At 40.3% G+C, this 18661-nt stretch overlaps 1 protein-coding gene across 1 annotated transcript; it reads right to left on the bottom strand.

The window, feature by feature from the left end:
- Positions 1-3938: 3938 nt before the first annotated feature.
- On the bottom strand, positions 3939-18499 carry plk3 (polo-like kinase 3 (Drosophila)). The gene is made up of 15 exons (XM_070886749.1): positions 18274-18499; positions 15327-15434; positions 14857-14973; positions 14363-14492; positions 13572-13659; positions 13033-13128; positions 11623-11821; positions 10808-10934; positions 9988-10097; positions 8768-8882; positions 8030-8113; positions 7117-7285; positions 6582-6711; positions 6113-6229; positions 3939-5990 (listed from the first exon to the last, which is right to left on the bottom strand). The coding sequence occupies exons 1-15, from the start codon at positions 18409-18411 to the stop codon at positions 5793-5795; spliced, it is 1926 nt and encodes a 641-aa protein (XP_070742850.1). The 5' UTR covers positions 18412-18499; the 3' UTR covers positions 3939-5792.
- Positions 18500-18661: the final 162 nt, after the last annotated feature.

Below are 18661 nucleotides of genomic sequence, written 5' to 3'. Positions count from 1 at the left end.
GTAATAGTTGCAGCCGAATCCAAACTCTTGGTCAACACCTGTAGCACAAAACAGAGATAGTAAATCAGCCGGTTTTGAGTTACTGCTATTGACCCATTTCATCTCCATAAAGATCAGAGATGGACAGCTACGAAAGACAAAATCATGGCTTAGGATAAGAAGAGACCCCGGATTTGCAAAAGCTCAACCTTTCAGCTGTTACACAAAGTCGGGCAATTCCACGGCAAAAGTCACAGGAGGAGGAGACCATCGCCTCAAACCAGGTTTAAGAAAAGGAGCCTTCTGGTCCACGTGCATCTTACTTATTTTAGTAAAATTGCATTGTACTGCACTGTGTGACGAGAGAATGTTTTTTGTATTAAATTCACAACTAGTTCTAAAGTGAAATAAAAACTGGAAGGGCTTGAAAGGGTCAAAAATCAGAAACAAAGGTTGGATACAGTCCTGAGGCAAGAAATCTGCGTTCCACTATTGGCAAGTGACTCATGGTTGTGTAAGTAATTTGTAATAGGTTATTGCACCACTGCCTATTTGACAGGGGGCCAAAAGGAAAATAAAACATAATAGCTGAACATTATATAGTGTTTGATTATTGCAGACACAAACCCAGGCCTCTAATCAATGATTCTTAAGAACATAAGAAATAGGAGCAGGGGTAGGCCATACGGCCCCTCGAGCCTGCTCCACCATTTAGTACGATCATGGCTGATCGGATCATGGACTCAGGTCCACTTCCCTGCCCGCTCCCCATAACCCCTTATTCCCTTATCGGTTAAGAAACTGTCTATCTCGGTCTTAAATTTATTCAATGACCCAGCTTCCACAGCACTCTGAGGCAGCGAATTCCAGAGATTTACAACCCTCTGAGAAGAAATTCCTCCTCATCTCAGTTTTAAATGGGCGGCCCCTTATTCTAAGATTATGTCCCCTAGCTCTAGTCTCCCCCATCAGTGGAAGCATCCACCTGGTCAAGCCCCCTCATAATTGTATACGTTTCGATAAGATCACCTTTCATTCTTCTGAATTTCAATGAGTAGAAGCCCAACCTATCTTAAGTCAACCCCCTCATCTCCGGAATCAACCTAGTGAACCTTCTCTGAACTGCCTCCAAAGCAAGTTTATCCTTTCTTAAATATGGAAACCAAAACTGTACGCAGTATTCCAGGTGTGGCCTCACCAATACCCTGCATAACTGTAGCAAGACTTCCTTGCTTTTATACTCCACCCCCCTTGCAATAAAAGTCAAGATTCCATTCTTGAGTCAGGCCACTGATCGACCAGTACAAATAATTGAGAGTGGTTCGCTTTCCGGGGTTGGGGGAGGGTGGGGGAATGCTTAAGCTAGCATGTAAGCACCAGTTGGAAGATAGCTACCCCACACCTATAATTTACACCATTATTGAGCATGAAGGAAAATTCATTCTTCAACTTAACTCCTGGTCATAGACAAGAGAAAAAAATATGCTGGCTGCTGTCATAGCCTTACCCACCAGCTGAAAGGCAATATTGGAAATTGCCTGGAATCAGGTACCTGCACTCTCAGGCTGGGGGAGGGGACGGGGGTTGGGGAAGGAAAGAGAGAGGGAGGAATGCATAACTCATGAAAAAATTGATTACTTTTAGTCCAAGCAATAAGCACCTTTTGAAAAAGTCCTTGGGTGAAATTCTCACCAATGGTCAGGATTTAATTAAAAATCTCAGAAAAAGCGACCAATACCAGAAAGCAGTTCAGGGGTATGAGTAAAAAGGTCTCAAATCTTGTAAAAAAAATACATCCAGCTAGGTATGTTTAGTGCATGTGCCTTATAACTAGAAATAATTATTTTTCTGGTTTGCTTCCTCCTCCATCCCTCAAAAATCTCCTCTTCAGCAGTCCCCCAGAGTCAAGGATGACTTGTTTCCCACACTAAAATGAGTTCGAAGGTGACTGATGAGACTAATGTGGGATCTGCAGTCTCTAACGGGTGCGGCAAATGGTTGATTTGTCATGCGCTCCATCCGTTGTCTGTACTCTACTTCCGCATGCTCCTGGTAAAGAGACTCCCAAGTGTTTGATGCAAAAATAAAACCTTGGTCTGAAAATGTTTGAGCATTGCCAAGTTCTGCAAATGGTAATTCAGTGCATGAAGAAATTTCACTTTGCAAAATGGTCAAGTTGGCTTCCTTGCACCTTCACTGCTCAAAATGGTACAATTTTAACCAGGTGCAGGAACAGAGGCTGTGAGTACACAAATCTTTGAAGGTGGCAGAACCAGTTAAGAAGGCTGTTAAAAATCATATGGGAGCCTTGGCTTTATTAAGAGTACACAAAAGGACATTATGCTATATCTATTTTAATATAGGTCCAGTTGGAGTATGGTGTTCAATTCTGGGCACCACACTTTGTCATCAAGGCCTTTGAAAGGCTGCACAAGATTTACTAGAACAGTACCAAGGATGCAGGACTAGTCACATGGAAAAGTCTAAAGAAACTACCTAGTTAAGGGGTGATTTAAGAGTTAAGTAAAAGGTGGAAGAGTTTCCAGTTGCATGAGTCAGTAACCAGAGGACACAGATGTGAAGGTAATCAGCAAAAGAACCAGAGGCAAGGACAGTTTGTGGGATCAAATTTCCCCAACCCCTTTTCTGGCACCCTCACCTGAGGTGCGACACTTCTGTCTGCCTCCAAGCATGCCGAAAATCTTCCTCCCGATTCTGGCCGCTCCCCAGCGGATTGGGGGCGGAGCCAGGTCTCAGCGCTGAAAACCGTGCCGGGACCTCTGCATATGCGTGCTAGAGTCTGCACGCATGTGCAGTAGCTCCTGGCTGAATCGGAGTGTACGCACCGCAGGCTGTGTGGGAGGGGCCCGAAACACGCCGGCCCTAGCCCTATGGGTTCCCTCATCGGTGGCCTGCTACGTTCCCCAAGGTAGGACTTTTTTGGTTTTTACTGATTGATTACTTTGGTCTTGGTGCTTTTGGTGGAGGGTTCCTTCTATTTAAAAAAAATTAATTGCTTATTACTTTGTGCAAATGTACTGCTTTAAATGTATTTATGCTTCTTTAATGTTTTGTTGTGAAGGTGTTCAGTGCTTTGCAAGGTCCCCCCTTCCCTTCTATCTCTGGCTGCCTGTGCTGATTTAGCTCACTGCAAGGTTTTTCCTGAACGTACAAGAGTGCCCACGCATGCTGGCCTAAGTTAGTTTGGAGTAACTGTTAGCTGGCTAAAGTTGCTTAAATTGCCAAAACAGGTGTTAAGTGGCTGGTAAAAAACACCTCACTCACTTACACTGGCACAAATTAAATGGTCAGAATTGCAACTAAGATGTTTAAAAAAAAACAGCTCCTGGAGAAATTAGGGCCCACTTGTGTTTTTAAAAATTGATAAAATGCAGAAAGTGTGATCTGGAATGCAGTGCTTGAAAGGGAATTAGTTAAATACTTGACAAGGAAAAAGTCTGCAGAGCTGGGGGGGGGGGGGGGGGGGGGAAGAAAAAAGGAGCAGGGAAGAGACTAATTGGATTGCACTTTCAAAGAGCCAGCACAAGCACTGGGCTGAATGGCCTCCTATACTGTACCATTCTATGAAAAGGCAGGGGGATATTGGTGAATAGTGGGAAACCTGCAATGACTCAGAAGCTAGGAGTAGGAGTGCACAAAAATCTGTATGGGCCCAAAACCAGAGCTCGGTGCTTTGCCATGGAGGCAAAAAACAAAAACTACCTTGGTCGGGATTTCCCACCGTGAATCCCCAGCCCACGCTCACTTTTCACCCATTGAAATGGCTGAAGCATGGACTAGGGAGCACTAATGCAGAAAATCCTGGCCCTCTTCAGCCACTGTGCAATTCATTACAAAACTATATAGGCTTGAACACCAAGTTACATGCCCACCTTCTACAGTAGTGGGTAGCATGAACATTCATGCACAACCCCCACCCCCAACACAAAACAAACAAATTGTTGATTTACTGAAGCTTTATTTGATTACCACCTTTGGACAGAATTTCAATGCATTCTGTTGTCTTAAAAACAGTGAAATAAATAATAAATACAAAAATAAATAGGCTCACTCAATACTTGCATAAACATAAATAAGACCAGATTTCTTAAATATTTAAAAGGAATCTAGAGGGGTGGATAAATAGGAATGAGCTCAACTTATGATTTAACACTTCAATTGTACCGCACCTTTGTTGAAATGCAACTTTTCTTCCTGCCACTGAAACTGACCGAGCAAGAAATAATTTGCTTACTTTACATTTTAAGTCTCCAACTTCACCATTTTCCACCAAGAGACATATCTGCCACACTACACTGAGTGAAACATGTTCAGCAGATCTCAAGACAGGTGGTCTTCCTTCTCCCAACTGCCCCATCTTCACCCAAGGTTGCATGACAAGCACAAAAGTTTGTTCCAAGTCCTGGCTCTATATAAAATAGATGGAAGTAGTCAAGATAACTAAACAGCCCAACAAATGCACTTTACATATTGCTACAACATGGCTTTCAATCAGCTTATAGCTTCGAATTCAATGAGATGTGGCAAGATGGTTCCATGTTTGACTATCAAGAGTCTGCAAACATTGTCCCTGCACTGAACTTTTGACTACTGACTTCTTATCTAGTACTACAAGTTTACTTTAATGACAAACTGCACACAGCATTCTGCATTTGGGAACACAGCTCATTACTACAGCAGGCTGACAATTACTGTAGATAAAAATCCAATATGGCCAAAGTGTTTCTCTTTCAACTTCATGCAAAGTAACATGGATCTCACTACTGGAAGATGCCAATCTGCTGTTTCCAGTCAGTCAATCACTTACAAGTCAGTGGAAAAGTCCACCTTTTGTTGAAACCAACATAAATACAGGCCATTACAATTGTGCCCAATCAGGATTTTGATTTAGACCCTATCTTGGAGCATTATTTCAAGTCAAACATTACCAAACTTTGCCCAGTTGAGGTGTACAGTTAGTTAATCTGGAAGAGTTTGCTTTGACAAGGTTTGGAATGTGGCCCTAGCACCAAAGAACTATAGCTGGCTCAGCTGATTTATTGAGCGCTTTGTTTCTCAAGTCCATCAAGATCCTGGTCGAATGACTTGACAGTGGACTGTGCAGTTGTTTTGCACCTGGTCTTCATAAACCAATTCCTGCTGTTCACACTTGCCTTTTTGACCCATCTTTCAAGTTAAGCTAGTAAACTGTTCCAGTTGTGAGATTATATTAACTCATTTGACTGCACTCTGATCTGGTAACAAGAGTTATTTATTTTTTTTAATGTTTAAAAAGTAGTTGAAACACATTCTTGGCAAGCTCAAGGCTTACAGTTTTTTTTTTTTAAGCCTTGTGACTTATAGCAAGCTGGAGTCATCACCACACAAGATTCTCTTCCAGTATCAACTTAGCCATGCTGGAGGAGCAGCTTTAATATAGTTCAGATTCCAGGCTAGTAATTAGGAAGTTGTCCTCATCTCATCACTACCCACCAAAACCAAGAATATGGCATTCATTCTTCAAACCCTCAAGCACCAAGGGAGTGGAGAACCAAACAAAAATGCTCAATAGCCCAGTTGTGCATACACATCCTTCTCATTATAGTGACATAACAGATGCAAGATTATAAACCAATAGTTAGACTTTAGATTCCATCCACCCACCAAACAGCAGCTAATTGTAGCCAGACACTGGCCAGTCCGATACTATGCTCAATAGCTTAGTATCTTGCATCCTGTAAAACTCCATAGAAGTAATGTTAAATACGATTTTATGTCCCTCTTCGTCAAAAAGGTTTTTCTTGAACTCATATTTAAGAATCAGCCTTCTGCTGTTGCAACAGCTTCAGAGTGTACGTCAGACGATGGCAGAGTTCTTCTGAACAGCCCAGTTCCATTATGGTGCTCAGTTTGTATGTGCAGGCAACACGATTCTTGTTGATGTAAGTAAGCACATAAGAAAGGTCAGCTTTGCACAGAATGAGCTTTGTATGATCATGATAAAAGTTAACCTGAAGAGGGGGAAAAAGGGAAAAAAGTTTTAATACCTTTGATCCAATATTATAATAAAGTTCAATGATGCTAGTGCTGGGGACTGAGTAAGTGTTTTCTTTCAAATCAAAATAAAGTTTACCTGTAAAGTGCCATTGTTGAACAGCATCAATAGGGAATGATCAGTTTTAACCCACTGCAGCAGGAACAATGATGGATCTTGACAATCTTCAAGGAATGTTCTGGGCATGTCACCTCCCTACAGAAGCAAAAGTTGGTTTTTAAATTCTAATTTGCAAATTTAAAAAAGTCAAAATGGTTACTGAACTGAGATGCGTTTCTTGTACATACATGAATAGTTAAACCTAAAGCTACAGCAGGTCAATGACAGAAAATGAAGTGCAATGTTCAGTTTTATACATTTTTTTTTTTAAAAAAGCTACAAAGTTTCTAAATTCAGTTTTGAAACATTTTAGCTGCTGATTAAGGTTATCTTTAAAAAGGTGCTTTAATAGCCTTATAACTATCAAAAAATGTATCATGCACTGTTGTAATTCTGGTTGTTTGGATACCAAGGCTGCAACTCATAATAAAGCCGTTACATCACTCACCTCCATCAAATTTTCCTCCATGTAGGTGGCAAAATATTGGACAAGTGTCATCTGATTGGCCAGCTGCTCTGGAATGGCGGAGGCAGAGAAGGAAAAATGCTGGTTGTTATTGAGGTAATAATATACATTCCTGTGGAAAGAATGAGGGGGGAAAAAAAAAGAAGTTCAGTGTCTGGGGATCATGCAATGCTTTTTGAAAATTTGAATTTTACATCTAGGCCGACAGACTTTGGAAACATGACAAATATTATACAAAGCAAAAATGAACCTTGAGAAAAAAAGTATCGGTGCATCAATTCAAAAGCGGAGAGAAAAGATATGAAGCTGTGTGCTGAGGCAACAAAAATGTTCCTTTGAGAAGGGAAGAGAGCCCCAGAAAGGTTTGATACCAACAGCATGTCCAAATCCAACATTTAAGTGCATTGGACAGGTTTAATTGCACAGGGATTGGATGGAAAAAACTTTAGATCTCCTGTATACAAGATATAATCTTCAGAATAGGACATTAGTGTTGGACAAGGTGATTGCCGCTCACCTTCGGTCTGCAGAGAGGCTCATATGGGTTCCATCATTGAACAGGACACCAATGCTGCGATTAGACAACTGGTAGCCAAAGCCATATTTATTAGAGTAGTCAACCCATTTGGTGACCCACAGGAAGGGTTTGGACCTGTGGAGGCTGTGTCCGACTGGGTTCTTTTTAGCTGCAAGAAAAAAGTAAAGTCGATTTAGTCTTTATGACTTCGGTATATCCAGGCTAAAAACATTTGTTAAGTGGAGCTACAAGGTTTTAGCCTAGAAGGTATCTGGGTAGGTTTCAGCTTTGGCTCCGTAGTAGCACTCACCACTAAGATATTAAGTTATAGGTTCAAGCCCACGCCAGAGACTGGAGTACCCAATCTAGGCTGACACTTCTGGTGCAGTCCCAAGGGTGTGCTGCACTGTCAAGATGCAATCTTTTGGAGGAGCTGCAACACTAAGTCTACCCTGTGAGTGGTATGTTTTTCACATCCTGCCCTTATTTGGAGAGGGAGAGTTCCCCAGTATCTTGGCAATTTCACTAAAACTACATTATCCTGTCATTTATCTCATTGCTGTTGGTGGGGCATTGATGTGTGCAAATTAGCTGCCATGTTTGCCCACTTCAAAACTACTTTATTGGCTGTAGAGGGCTTTGGAAGGTCATAAAAAAATACAATTTCAAATTCTGTCCTTTCTTGAAGACAGCACGGTAAACCATCAGGCTCTATTTGCCACCCTACAAACTAAATATACACTTGTAGAAAACCAGTGCAAATACATGATGTTTGGAAAAACAAAATCAATTTAAAGATGCACAGAAAAGGGAGGAAGTGAGAATTTCAATTTAATCACATCCACCAGGCAAATCACTACCCTGAAGTTTTACTCCACATTAATTTCAATTCTTACAAAGACATGAAACATACCTGATGGCATGGCTGAAAGACAGCTTTTGAGAACACAGGTAGCAGCATCTGCTACTTGCTGAGCTACAGGTCCCTCTTCAGCAGCTGTAAAATAATAAGTACATTAGCATTCAGCAACATCCAGGATATTGTTTCATCCAATGTTGAGTGCATAGCTGGCAGCTCAGTCCATCACTGGATATCAGAGCACTTTTAGCAAGCCAACATTCTGCATGGAAATTGTGTTTTACTGGAAGAATTAATCAGACAGCTGGCTCAATCTCAGATGGCTTCTCAAGTGAGGGATCACAAATTATGCTTAGTGCTGCTAATATCAAATTTCAATGATGCTTAAAGTGTGCTAAAAAGAACAAAGTCCAACTTTGTTAGTGTCCTCTTAGATTACAGGGCTCATGCTTTGCTGTATTCAAGACCCAAAGGGTTCAAAGAATAGAATGCAGAGCAAATCTCCATTTACAGGATTAAAATAAGCTAGCCATTAGTTTAGGATTTCTCATTCTTGCTCCATGGAAGTGTGTGGATGGGGGAAAAAATGGAAGAGAAGAAAAGCAAGCCAATCTGGGAAGTGGAAGGCAAGACAAGACAATTAAGCAAGTTTACATACAGCACAAAAACAGGCCATTTGACCCAACTAGTCCATGCCAGCATTTAGGCTCTTCAAGCCCAACACACAAGAACATTCAGCTACAACGACAATCACTCATTTAATTGCTCAGTCACAAAAAGAGACCAACTCACTTTCATAGTTGGCACCAGCTGGCCATTGACATGGTCCAACAGCAGATCGTTTTGATTTGTCCGCTGCTGTTTCCATAGGAAAGGAGTTTGCTGTTTGGCCAGTAGGAAATGTATGCTAAAGAGGAGATATATAATTAGTGTACATCAAAAGAAACTCATCTTTTAATGACAATGCTTAAAAGACTGACTTGGCAAAGAAAAATTAATTCTATGGTTTGCTACACAACTTTATTCCCATTCTGGAAGCCAAATTATTGCCATTGCTGGGGACTGCATTGGGGCTTGAAAATAGTGACCAAAGAAATTCTTGCACAAACTGAAGTTTGCCTCATCAGGCATATTGATTAAGGCTTTATCTTCTAAAAAGAGTACAAAACAAAGTTTGCAACTCAGTGATGATCAATGTCAGAGTTAAATAGGTTAAGTGCACATACAGGAAGCCACAATGATTGACATAAAACAAACATATTTCCTTCATCTCATTTTGCATATTAGTTTTTCCATGACTCACTGACCTCAAAAGAACAGAACATTTAGAATTAATATTTACAGGCTCATTTTTGCATTCAACATTTGCCATTATCAATACTTGCAACATGCTGCAGAGGTAATGTAGTGGGTCATAGGTTGTACAACAAGAAACAACTTTCATGTTCTCTTCAACTTGGACATGGAAAAAATGCTAGGATAATCCAGTTAAAACTGGTTTATTTACTTTTGAATGAAAATGCCAGATTTATTCAAAATCTTTGCCAAACTATACAAATGTAGCAGGTGTTTGTTACCACAGAATGAGATGCAATAGTTAGTAGCAGGAATTCAGAAGAGACTGGAAGCAGCATTAGAAAAAGTATGCAGTCAACTGGGCAAAGGCCAGCCGAAATGGAGGAGTAGGAAAGAGAATGAAATTAACAGAAAAAAGGTACCATAGTCTCACTACAATTTTGGTTAAGTGCATTGCACAAGTCAAGGATCAAGGGGACTAACTATAGCAAACAAGGATATACAGACTAACAAATCTGCTTTTACAAGGAGGAAAGAAAGAAAGGAAACTGAAGACTTGCATAATTAATTTCCAAAGCTTTATGGCAGCAGCCATTTACTGGGAGATCTAAATAGTATATAAAAAAGGCCCTTCATGCATTTTAGGTCTTTACAAGATTGCAATTTTGGAGATTACAGAAAGTTAAACAGAATTAAAATAAACCCATAATTTCTACCTCAGTTGCATTTTCTGTTTTGTAGCTGGTCTGTCTGTGGATGGAGGTCTTCATAAGATCTGCTGCAAGCTTGGAGATATCACCCTTCTCAGCACAGATGGTTTTAGTATCTGCAATCAAGAAACAAATCTTGATAAAATTGAAGACAAAACAGCTATACCAGCACATTCATTTAATACAGATTGCATGAGATATTAGCAGCCAGAACATTATGCTTTGCTTGGAGAGTTTGAAACCAAGCCAAAATGCAGGGAGGAAGAGGTATAAAGACTCATTAGCATTAAACTTTTGTTTCCCATGATATCTAGAGACATTCCACATTGGAAAAATAAAATGCCATGACAATATCTGCAGTTTAAAATAACCTTGCCTGCAAGAGCGAACTAAATTGCAAGAGCCAGATTAGGTCTTCCCAAAAAATTTCAGCTTTACCGGCATGCAAAAGCTTACACAATACAGAAAGGAATCTTAGTACATAGTTAACGAACATTTATTTAGGTCACATGTATTCACTGTAAACCATCATGTGGTAGAGGGAAGATAGAGGAATCATTTTACTGCGAAAGAATCTACAAAGGCCCCATTTAAACAAATTACGCAAATCAAACAGCTGAGCTGTTAAGGGTATTTAGGCAAATTGGTGCGAGATACACAAAGCCTTCTACTCTGGCTACAGAATATTTGCTTCAATTTCTGACACTGAAAACTGCAAGGTCAAAAGGCTCTGAACTTGCAACAGACTTTACCTTCCAGTATGCTAAAGATACAGTTCAAGACCAGGACTTTATTACCCAGACATTTATATACCCACATCACTAACCTTTGGATATCTTTTTCCTAAAGAAAGCCTCTGTAAACTTTTGGAATAAGTTTTTAGTGGGAGTTGGGCTACTCAGCTCAGGAGCCATTAGGCAGCTGCTTGGGTGGAGCACAGCAGGTATAAAGCCCTGGACAGAGGTTAAAAAAAAGGGAACATTGAGACATCTCCCAAGTAGCTACCACATGTAAATCAATACATTCTAAAATCATTTAATCAAAGCAGAACTGAATATTCCTGCTAGTCTAAAAAGTTTAGAATTTAATGTATATATTTCAATAACTAGATCTTTTGGGGGGGGAATTAGTTCAGTCATTAATTTTGTAACAGTACTCAAATTTTCATGTAGAAATGTCTGTACACATGTATTGTACATGAGCTGTAGATGTTTAGACAGAAGTGGCAGACTTCACTGATGCTATTTGCTTTGTGGGTCGACACTTCACACACCTCTAACTAAATCGCTAAAGTTCTATACATACACTAAAAAGTAGTTTTCTCCCACGTCACCAATAATGATTTGCTAACCTTGCTAGTGACTTGGGGGGGGGGGGGGGGGGGGAGATGGGTTGCAAGGCACATTGAAAAATATTCAAGAGAATAGTTTAAACACTGCCATAGTATGTTTAAAATAAAATTAGAGTCTATTGCAATGATCAAACTCCATTTACATTCAGGACTATTGAGTATTTAGTCCTGCTTCTGGTGTTCATCCTGGAAAAGGGCCACACAATTAGAGGGGAGGCATTACCATTCACAAAGATCTTTTTCTCCTCCCATGCATCATAGAATCAGCCAATTATTGAAAGTACCCTTACTTTTGTGAAAAAGTCATGGTTCATAATTTCATCCAGTGTAGGCCGCTGTTCTGGATTCTTCTTCAGGATGCTACCAACGAGATCTTTTGCTGCGACTGAAAAAGAGGTTGGCATTGTGTACTCAACTGCTCGAATACATCTGTAGGTGTCTTTGAGGTCAGAGGTCTCAAATGGTGGCCGGCCAAATAACATGGTGTACCTATAAACGAGAAAACCATTGATCATCTCTGGCATATTTTATGCATTTCTACAGCAATAGCCTCAGATTTTAAATAAACATTAGCACTTGTGGAATTATATCCTTGCTATTGCATGTTGTGCTGCACAATTATGGGTTCAGACCATACACCAGTATCGTAAACACTTTTTTTGTATCAGTGGCGGTTAATGAATTTGCAGCAATTCAAGACTTGCAGACTAAAAACAACAAATTTAGTCAAGTACAGTAGAAGAAAACCAAGTGCTGACATACACAGGATATTCAACATTTTTATAAAGGGAAACAATGTTTTGGGTGCATGCCACTCATCAGTTCTGATAAGGCTTACTCCCAACTGTTAAATTGTCTGGTTATAGAAGCTGATTGACCTACTGTGTTTCACAACAGCATCTTCAGCTTTTAGTTAGAATTAAAAATACTGCGCATGTACCTAGTTCAGTTCCTGCTTGCAAAGAGAGACTTCATTTACAAGATCTCCCATACAAAACAGACTATGAAATGGAATGCATTTTACTATACAAGCCACACCACAGATTGCAAAGAATTAAAATGAGGTACTTGTGGAATTTAATTATTTGAAGCAGAATGAAATGCTTGAAGTTTTGCTTTTACAGTATTAAGGCAATTCTTAAAGTATTACTGGATCAGGAATTTTGTTCAAATACATAGATTTCCAAGAACTAATCTTGGCAGTATTCCATCAGCTAACAGGACAAGTGATGAGCTCTCAGCACTTGGAGTTACTCAATGCCGAAGATCCAAGCTACAAGAGCACCCTTGGCTGGTTTACAAAGCAATAATTTCCCTCTGTTGGGGAAAGGATGAGGGACAAGAAAAAGTAGGATTGGAGAACTCCCCACACAAGGAATTATAATGCAGACTATCGAGTGTGTCGACCTGAATTAATTCAGATGACAAAGGCTGCTCCAACAAAAAAGAACTCATGCTACTGCAGTCAAAGGGTTTTGGTTTGTAGCAGATTCATGCACGACACCATCACTTTCTGAACTTCAATGTCAGCAATAAAGCCTTGTGCACAGGAAGTAGTGGTTTGGCTGTTAATGCAAATAAACCTCATGGCTGCTCTAAATTGATCTACAGCTTTGTTAAAAATAGGCAACTATATGCAGTGGTTTGCCACTTTTTCCATAATTTCTGGTGGCTATGAGCTTCTGTACAAAAACACTTACATTACACAGCCCAAGGACCAGATGTCAGCCTCAGGACCATGGCCTTGTTTGTTTAGTACCTCAGGTGCCAGATAGTTTGGAGTACCACAGATTGTCCTAAAAAAAAAAAAGGAGTCAAGACATAACATGAACAAGTGGTTCTCTAACCAGTTTGAAGTAGCAACTCAAGTCTTTCAGAAAAAAAAAAATCAGCAAAATCATAAAGCAATGCCATGATAAAATTATGCAGTTTGAGAATTTTTGTTGTGCTCTGAGGCAAAGAAACATTTAGCTCTTTACACCGATTTTTCCAGATCAGCATTCCTCCATTCTACTCCAATAACCCAAATGCATACACTAGGTTTATAATTCACCATGCCAGCTCCCATGCACCACTGACTAATTGCAGACTTGCAGCCATTGGAAATATTTTCACCCCCTATTTCTCTTCTCCCCAAAATCTGGATTAGCTTTAAAACCAGATCACATTTGTGACAGTACGACAACCCCCTATACAACCAAACCTCTACATTGGAAATTTGTACATGAAAGTTACACACCTCTTCCTCTGGTCAATGGGTAGAAGCTTAGTTGCCAAGCCAAAGTCTCCAACTTTCACTTCCATGTTGTCATTAACAAAGAAATTACCTAGAGATGTGCAAAAAAAATGTAAACTCATTTGTGGCCACTAAGGCTAAATTCATACTAAAAAAGTTTAATGTCCTTTGGGACTTGCTTTAACTATAAAGAATTATACAATTAGATACTGTCGGCATCAGCAGAAGACAAGGTGTTGATTGGATGATGCAAATTGCACTGACTAATCTCTGAAGTCAGCCCCTTTGCTTCCCAGAGAATGATTTTTTTCTTCCTCTGAATTGACTTAGCTAGGATATAGTTCCACATATCTAATCACATGCCATCACCTCACCCAAATGGCCATTAATTGCACAAGCATAGGCAAGCTACACTTTTTATTTCGCGGGGGGGGGAAAAGAGAGAAAGAGAAAAAGAAAAAAAAGAGAAAAGAGGAAGGGGGCATTGCGGGGGAGAAAGAAAATTGAGGAGAACGGAAGCAGTCTAGTCGTTTTATTACTGGGGAGGGGGAGGGGGAGGGGGAGGGAAAGGCAGAAATGACAGAGTTGTATTACTTTGTCCAATAGCCACAGATGCACACTTCCAGCAGGAATCAGTGGATTTTCCCCCTCCTAAACTGGAGGCTTGGAGGCTAATTGTGGCACTCTTCTCCCCAATCTGCTGTCAGCTGGCATGGAACTTGAATCTGACAGATGTATGGCCCACCTAATCATTGCCTGAACATTGGCACACCTTAGTTGAAGATTATACAAACCTAGTTTGAGGTCTCTATGAAGAATATCCCGAACATGGAGGTACTTGAGGCCCAATATAATCTGTCTGAGGTAATATCGGACCTCTGGCTCAGTTAAAGTTTTCCTCGCTTTCAAAATATGTGCTAATGACTGAAAGACAATAAGAAATGCTAGTTAAAGCAAAAGAAAGCTGTATAGATTGTTACTTTACAGGGACTTTATGTTCAGACCAGCAATGGGGACAAAGATTTAACAATTCAGAGGCTGAATCTCAAGCAACTGTTAAGTTGTCACATTTATATTTGTCCATCATTCTCAATGTCTTGTTCTTTTTGTGCTGCTGAATTGAATGAAATATTCAATGTATGACATTCAATATATTTCAAACAGTAAGCAATTCAATTATGCAACATTGTAAAGTTTAGATTCAAGATTCCATTTTTTTTGAGCATTGGTAGTAGACAAAGAACACATTAATCACTAACAGAGGTTATTGGCACAAAATTCTACTCACTTTGTGACTGCAGTGCTCTAGAAAGATATAAATATTTTCATCATCTTCAAAGCTATGGTAGAATTTCACTATATGTTTATTGGACAGGGACTTGTGGAGCTCAATTTCCTTTACAATCTGTAAAAGACAGTGCAAGAAAAGAAAATAAGGTGAAACCAGGTGCCCAGAGACATAACCCCAGCTCAAAGCAATGTCCTTTCATGTGCCACCCTCCCCAATGCCAGGCCACAAACATGTTTTCTTTGGGATCCATAATCATGCTACATCAAAGATGCACTGGCCCCTTAGTGAGGTCCACTTCAAACAATGTCAAACCTTCAGAACAAAGTACTGAAGCTCCAAATTTGTTTCTACAACTACTTGTACATGTCGCTTCAAGGAGGAGGGGTGCAGGTTTATTAAACCATTGAAATTCTTCTGGACAAAGGACTACATTAAAATGGAGAATAGGATTAATGATCAGTTCTTACCTTATCTTTCTGGTGAGACTTTGACACTCTGGAATGTGGAATAACTTTAACTGCATATATTCTGTTACTGGAGAGATCAGTCATTTCATAGCATCTTGCAAATCCACCCTAAGAAAAAACAATTTTCAGTTCCAGTCTTTTCACACCTCTATTCCCCACCCCTGTAATATAGATGTAGAAGGACAGACAGGCCATTATATTCTAGTGCCATGGAGCACAGCACTAGGTTCTACAGAAAGATGCAGCTAGGTATATTAAGTTGAGCAACTATTTTGACTGCATGTTCCTTAACTATCTATTCTTTCAAAAAGGGTTTTAAAACTTGGTCAACCCTATTCGCCATACACACAGGTTGAGTTACATTTCTACTGGACAGTTTTGGAAACTATAAAAAGCTCATTCAAGTGGGACACATTTGAGCAAAGATCTTTTTTTAAGTCTACAAACTATTAATACTTAAACCATTGGGTATTCCTAGGTCAATTACAATTAGAATATTTTAGATCCTAAAAAAGCAAGTGGTGCAGAAACAGCCCCCACTTATACAAAACAGATGCAAGAATCTGTCCACATATTCTTTGGGGAAAAACTCAGTTTAGATTGACATTTTAAAAAAAGTATTGGTGTGAGAGCTGTATAATACAGCTAGCACATGGAGAAACGGATTTTAAACTTGGTACCCAATAATGCCGACTCCCCAATGTTTAATATTTGCATGCACTAAAAGGAGTAAGGCAAGCAGATAGCTGCTGCCTATGATGTTCAGCAAAGTTCTTGTGGTATATCACTTGTATGCACTTCCAATTTAAGAATGCATAAATGTAGCTTGCATCAGGCTTGTGCAGCTTGGAGCAAGGTCAGCACTGTGCCATCATTTCAAGATGCATTTTTGTTTTTGACTAGAAATTCTAGTCTCAGCACCAAGGCAACCTCTACAATCAGTAGGTTTAATATCATTCAAGTGACTTTGTTCGGAAAATCACAAGTGAAACAATATGGAGTGCACCACTGACAGCATTCCACAAACCTCATGGTTTACACACCATGCCTGCCACTACTAAGCTTACTATGATGGCCAAGAGCAACCAGACACAAAACATTGGCAATATTCATTAGCTGGTCAGACAGTCTCAGTCAAGAAAACACAAATAGTTGACATTTCTGATATAAAGCCAGTTGAGAAAATGTTTTGTATCCAAAATGCCAACTCTTGTTTTCTTCATGGATACTGCCTGACCTATTGTGTCCCCAACGTTTCCTGGTGCTGGTTCTGCAGTACTTTGCTTAGATTTGGAATTTAGACAAACTTTAGGAAATCAGCTTGTCCAAAAATGTTTGGAAAACCACAACTTGTATTTATATAGCGTCTTTAAAGTACTAAACCATCCCAAGGTACTTTGTTGCATAATCAGACAACCCCCTTTTTTTCTGCTCTTTGAAATCCAGACAAATAACTTATATTGTACTGAAACTAGAGTATCTTTCGAGAGTTTTGAAACCAATCCATATCGCCATCCAATTCAAACGCTTTACATGGGCAGCACAGAAGACTAGAGATTGTTTCATAATACTCCTGTGAAGCGCCTTGGGAGGTTTTACTGTGTTAAAAGCGCTCTATAAATCGTCAAATTCAGGTTGAATGAAAGTTGAAGGACAGGGAAATCGTTTGACCTCTAGTGTTTTTATATTTGACCTTAGAGAGAAGTGAAGTGGTGAGTAAACGTCCTACACCTCGAATGTACTGAGCTTCCCGTTCGTGCATGGCAAGGGATGGAAGGGGGTTTCCGATTCCAGCGGGAGGAATTCTGACGCGGGACACGTGGCAGTATGAACAGTATGGCAGAGAGCTGATGCAACTGGCAACTCAATTATAGGACTTTCGGCGGCAGGGTTTTTTGGTAAACTGAACAGTGCATTCCCAAACGCATATTTAAAGATTCGCAATACCCAAAGTCAGCCCGATCAGAATTCCCACTACCTGCCGGGGTCATTCACACGGAATCAGTGAGGTCATCTAGAACCGAGCAATGATTCAGAACATTCCTCCCGTCAGTGGAACAAGCAGCAGCGTTTGATCTTCTAGAGATAAATGAGGCTGCCTCATCTCCACATAACCAACGTTAGAGAGCCACTGGAGGGTCATTCATTCCCTTTCCAACGGCCACATTTCATCGCCCCATCCCTCCCAAAATACTCGTTCATTATTTCAGGACCTTCCTCTAGCTCAAGACCATTATAAAAAAAAAAATCCTTCAAAATCTAAAACAGAACCTCTATTAGTAATTAATTAGAAGCTTCGCCCGGTTGTTAATGATCCTTCCAACTCCGCTAGACAGATCCCGTACTCCGCCCATAACGTTAACGCTAAACGTGCAAATCCCAAATGTCAACCTACATTCACACCCGGCTGTTTAAGAAGTGGTTCAGTTATTAAAGTAGAATCAGCTGTGAACGATCGGCAAGATAGGGAGGTAAATATAAAACCATGTTTAAAGTACTCAAAAATAAGCTACTCGAGGTAGAGCCTCGGTATTTTTTTTTCCCCACAAAGAACGTATCATTTTAGAAAGGCTATTCGCATCGAAACTGCAGGTTCTAAAATACATCAAATTTCAGAAGATTACTGAATTTCCCTTAAAAATGGAATAAATCACCGTTAAGCTATACAAGTGATCTACCAAAGTCAATATCGCATAAATGGACCTTTTCAGCCCTCATTCAAACCTCCTCTCCACAACTAACTACCATCTCAGTCGTATCCCAAACACGAAATTCCGTACATTAAAATATCCGTCAGAAATGGGCGAGGGCTGTACTCAAAACGAACAGAACCTTTAAACTTTCAACCTCTGGGCGGGATAAGAAGCTATTAAGAAAACCTGCACTGCAGCAGCTCAGCCCCAGTCTACTTCACTCTTAAACAGGATGCCTTTTGGCACAGCTGTACCTTTCCGAGCAGCCGCCCTCGACAGTAACATTTGCCGGTCTTTGGAGCGGTTACCATTCGACACAAAGCAGTTCCTTCCCGGGCAACTTTAGAATGAAGGCAGCCACCACCCGGAGATTTTGGAACTTCGGAACTCATTATTTTATTTTGAATTGCTATACTATTTAAACAAAAAAAATCCCCGTAGCTCTAGCCTCTCCACGCCGCGACCAGAGCTCTATTCACAATCCGATCAGACACGTGGGGAGGGAATCCCTCCCGCTACTTTATAGCGCTTGGCTTCGCTGCCTGACGTCACAGAGGCAGGATCCCCCGCAAGGGCGGGGCTTGAGCTTCACGCGGCGCTCTCATTGGTCCCGCTCTAATCCGTCCGCCTGTAATTGGCTGG

Source organism: Pristiophorus japonicus, chromosome 8 (genome assembly GCF_044704955.1).
Source record: "Pristiophorus japonicus isolate sPriJap1 chromosome 8, sPriJap1.hap1, whole genome shotgun sequence".
NCBI classification, from domain to species: domain Eukaryota; kingdom Metazoa; phylum Chordata; class Chondrichthyes; family Pristiophoridae; genus Pristiophorus; species Pristiophorus japonicus.
The sequence above is the reverse complement of the archived record's forward strand: the minus strand, read 5'-3'. Positions and strand labels throughout refer to the sequence as shown.